Source organism: Otolemur garnettii, unplaced genomic scaffold (assembly GCF_000181295.1).
Source record: "Otolemur garnettii isolate 467f Iridium unplaced genomic scaffold, OtoGar3 scaffold00020, whole genome shotgun sequence".
NCBI lineage: Eukaryota > Metazoa > Chordata > Mammalia > Primates > Galagidae > Otolemur > Otolemur garnettii.
Genome location: NW_003852415.1, coordinates 631838 through 636339, shown reverse-complemented (window position 1 = coordinate 636339; position 4502 = coordinate 631838). Strand labels below are relative to the sequence as shown.

General features: G+C 43.1%; 1 protein-coding gene across 1 annotated transcript in view; it reads right to left on the bottom strand.

Annotated features, from left to right (window-relative positions):
- BBOF1 (basal body orientation factor 1) overlaps nt 1-4438 on the bottom strand; it is a 36550-nt gene extending 32112 nt beyond the window's left edge. Inside the window, exons 1-2 of the mRNA XM_023511487.1 lie at nt 4307-4438; nt 972-1197 (exon numbers count right to left, since the gene is read on the bottom strand). Of these exons, the coding sequence (XP_023367255.1) occupies nt 972-1197; nt 4307-4362 (282 nt within the window). The 5' untranslated portion in view covers nt 4363-4438. The remainder of the gene's footprint in view (nt 1-971; nt 1198-4306) is intronic.
- Between the last annotated feature and the right edge of the window lie 64 nt (nt 4439-4502).

Genomic DNA, 4502 nt, shown 5'->3' with positions numbered 1-4502 from the left:
GGATTCGAACCTGCCAGCTCAGGTATATGTGGCTGGTGCCTTAGCGGTTCAGGTGCTAAGCCTCTTTTGTAATCATTAAGTAATCTGTGGGAAGCTATTTTGAGACTATGCAATTATCTTCATTAACCTTTTACCCAGTAGTTTTAGCAGCCTCTGGTGATTCTTGACTGATTCAGTTATTACCATGATGCCAAATGGTCATTTTCTTCTAACTCTGTCTACTCCTTGGAAATATACTAATTGGCATTCTACTATAAGAAAACGATATCTGTTATTCCTTATTTATTTTTCTATTTATTTACTTATTTGAGATAGAGTCTTACTTTGTCACCCTCAGTAGAGTGCCATGGCATCATAGCTCACAGCAACCTCAAACTCTTGGGCTTAAGTGATTCTCTTGCCTCACCCTCCTAAGTAGCTGGGATTACAGGTGCCTGCCACTATAGCCTGGCTATTTTTGCGTTGCAGTTGTCATTGTTGTTTAGCAGGCCCCAGACCAGGTTCAAACCTGCCAGCCCTGGCTTGGTAGTACACCCCCATAATCCTAGTACTTTGGGAGGTTGAGTAGGGAGGATTACTTAAGCCCAGGAGTTTAACACCAGCCCAGACAATAATGAGGTCCAGTCTCTACAAAATATAAAAATAAAAAAATTAGCCAGTGGTGGTACAATTAGCACTTGAGAGCTAAGGCAAAAGGATCACATCAGCCCAGGAGTTGGGGGCCATAGTAAGCTGTATGATCATACTACTGCACTCTAGCCTGGGTAACTGAGAAAGGCCCTGTCTTGAAAAAATAAAATAATATAAAATAAAAATAAAATAACATCTTGCTTCAAGGTAAGTTGAAGTCAACTGAAATGTCTTAACTTCAAGGAATTAAAATCCTTAAACTATATATAACCATGCCATAACCATTCCAGTGTGACCACAGAGGCAGTCTGTGAGGCTCAGGAGGCTTTCTACCTACCTACCATACTATCTTTCTCCTGATCCTGCTTCTTCAGGTAGCTTAATACAGACATTGTATCTTTCTCCATTTTATACTGCTGTTTCTTTAATTCCTCATTATTTTTTGCCAGTCTCCGGGAAGTATCACGATACTCAATCCTAGACAGTTCTGTTATTTCCAATCTGGCTTCCCAAAGAGCAGCATTGGCCTTGGCTCTTTCCACGGCAGATTCCTCCAGTTTTATCATCCTGCATGAAAAGGGGACAGTATATAACTCTACTATATTAGTATTACATTTCTCTTTTTTTAAACTTGTTTTGGTTGGCACTGCCTGATAAAAATAAGCAAATATTGTTGGATGAATGAATAAATAAGAAATACATATTTACTTGTATTCACATAAGAGTTAAGTAGGTACTCCTTCCTGGAAGAGGGGAACATTGGAATATAACTCTAAAGGACTGGAAAAACAAAAAGGAAAGTCATAATAAGTCAAATTCATTTCATAAAGCTTTTATATCTTTTCATTTATTTTTTTGATCCTCCCATATTTAAACTCTCTTTTCTATTCCTACTCACTCAGTGCTGGGCCTTGGTTCTCTTTACTGCAAATTGATTACCTTTGTCCCCCTCTGCATGACAACATACAGTCATAGTACACCTGTAATCTCCCCCCACCTCCACTCCACTCTCCAGTTTTAGTGTGGAATGCTTTTGGTTTTTGTTTTGGTCTTGGACAAAAGATCAAGTCAATGGTCATGAGGACAAGTATGTTAAATACTTTATCAGCTGGTGCCACAGTGCACTGGATGCCTTAGAAACAAACAGAATCATTTATACAGGGGCAGCCAAGAATTTTTTTTTCTTTGAGGCAGTCTCACTTTGTTGCCCTCAGTAGACTGCTGTGGTATCACAGCTCACAGCAACTACCAACTCTCGGGCTTAGGCGATTCTCTTGCCTCAGCCTCCCGAGTAGCTGGAACTACAGGGAGCTGTCACACAACCTGGGTATTTTTTGTTGCAGTTGTCACTGCTGTTTTAGCTGGGCTGGGGCTGGGTTTGAACCCCCTACCCTTGGTATATGGAGCTGGTGCCCTACCCACTGAGCCATAGGCACCACCCAAGAAATTTTTTTTTTTTTTGCAGTTTTTGGCGGGAAGCTGGGTTTGAACCCACCACCTCCAGCATATGGGGCCGGTGCCCTACTCCTTTGAGCCACAGGCATTGCCCACACATTTTTTTTTAAAGGATGGATTTAAAGATTAAAGTGATAGGAGATTTTTCAAAATAAAGATTTATTGTTTGAGCATTAAAATCTTTTCTATGTGGTAGGCACTAAGCTATAGAAATACATAGATAACAGATATGGGGTTTTTTTGTTTTTTGGCCAGGGCTGGGTTTGAACCCACCACCTCCAGTATATGGTGCTGGCGCCCTACTCCTTTGAGCCAAAGGCGCCTAGATAACAGATATGAAGACTTCACCCATATTTGAATTCTAAATATTCTCACACATAGGTAGGTATGTGTTGACCTTTCTATACTGTCAACTTTCATATTTCCATATCAACTCCTCAGTCCTGCTTCTCAATCCCCTTTTTCTTTTCTTTTTGAGAGAGTCTCACTTTGTCCTCCTCAATAGAGTGCTGTTGCGTCATAGCTCACAGCAACCTCAAAACTCTTGGGCTCAAGTAATACTCTTGCCTCAGCCTCCCAATTAGCTGGGACTACAGGCACCCACCACAACGCCAGGCTATTTTTAGAGACAGGGTCTCGCTCTGGCTTGTGCTGGTTTTGAACCTGTGAGCTCAGGCAATCTTCTGGCCTTGGCCTCCCAGAGTGCTAAGGTTACAGGTGTGTACCCTACAGGTCCCAGTCCCTTTTTACTCCCACCATCACCTTTTGCTTTCTTCAAGGCCAGCTCCACACCCAACCTCCTAGCCTGTGACAACTGTTGATCTCCCTTTTCACCATGAATTAGGCAGTAGTGATGGACTGCCCCTGAAGGTATAAGGTCTAAGTGGCTTTGAGTACTTGAGAAATTAGACACCTCTAATAAAGGATGACTAATACTGACTGGAGAAATTAAACTGGGTTTCTCAAACAATGGGTCACAGAAAATCCAAAGAATAAGATGTTACCCTCAGAGTTTTCACTGTTCATATGTGTCCTGACAATGCATGAACAAAAACTGAAAACTGACTCCGTGCCTGCAGCTCAAGTGGCTAGGGTGCCAGCCACATACACTGGAGTGGGCAGGTTATAATCCAGCCTGGGCCTGCCAAACAACAATGACAACTAAACCCCCCCCTCCAAAAATAACCGGGCATTGGGGGGGGGGTGCCTGTAGTCCCAGCTACTTGGGAGGCTAAGGCAAGAGAATCACTTAAGCCCAAGAGTTTGATATTGCTGTGAGCTGTGACCCTTCGGCACTCTACCCAGGGTGACAGCTTGAGACTGTTTCAAAAAAAAAAAAAAAAACAGAAAACTAAAAAAAAGTGTGTAGATATGTGTGTGTGTGTGAGTGCATATATGTGTGTTTGTACATTGTGTATATATACAAAATATATGCTAGTGAGTTCCAGGAATGTATAGCACTTACAAAAGTGCTATACTAACTGTGCAGTTATGTAAAAAAAAAGACACTGTAAAAGAAAACATATTAGTACAAGAAAAGAAAAAGAGCTACATCTAAGTATGTACATCAAGCTATCATTTTATAATGGATCCCCAAATGATACTGGTGGTTATTTTTGGATGATGGGATTACAGGTGATTTGTATTCTCCTTTGGTACTTCCCATGTTCCCCAAGCTTTCTGTATTTAGAATGAATTACTCTACTAAGTTACTCCATAAACATCACGAGTTGGGGGAATCCCTTGTGGTCGCATATGCGGTGTAGTTAGGCACCATGTATGATTCCAAGATGTCCAGAAACCACTGGGGTCACTCACTCAACAGGTCTAATGGCAATCTAGCAGTAACTCCAGGTCTGCAAGAGGTTAGTGCTACAGCATCACGCACATCAGGGGCTCAGTTAGTTTGGAGAAACCTCAACAATTATCCAATTTGGTCAAATCCTTTAGGTTTTGAACCCTTTGGTCCCCTTTGAACCGAAAGGACCTCCAGAAATGCACAAGGAACTAATCACCCAGAAATCTCACTGTACTGTGTGACCCATCTCGATCACACAGTAAGGATCTGTCCGGCTAGGGACAAGCAAGAATGAACAATGGGAGCTCTAATTCTCACAGGCAGGGGATCTGAGCTGACCGGCAGGAGAGCTCTAGTCTCCCGACTCGAAATCCCCTGAGGGCAAGTCCAGGAAGAGGGGACCTCAGGGCGGCTTCTCCTTACTTCTGGTCTTTGCCTTTGGTCTTGCTTTTCCTTTTGTCTTTTCCCTTGGACAGCATCTTGGCTTCTCCAGGGTTTCTGCTGTTGTGCTCATCCAGCTGCAGCGGCCTCCTGGTCTCTAAGGAAACCAGCACGCCCAGCGGATAACGTCCCTCCCGGACGGTTGCCGGAGCGCGGACGGCGCAAGCGCCCGTGACGT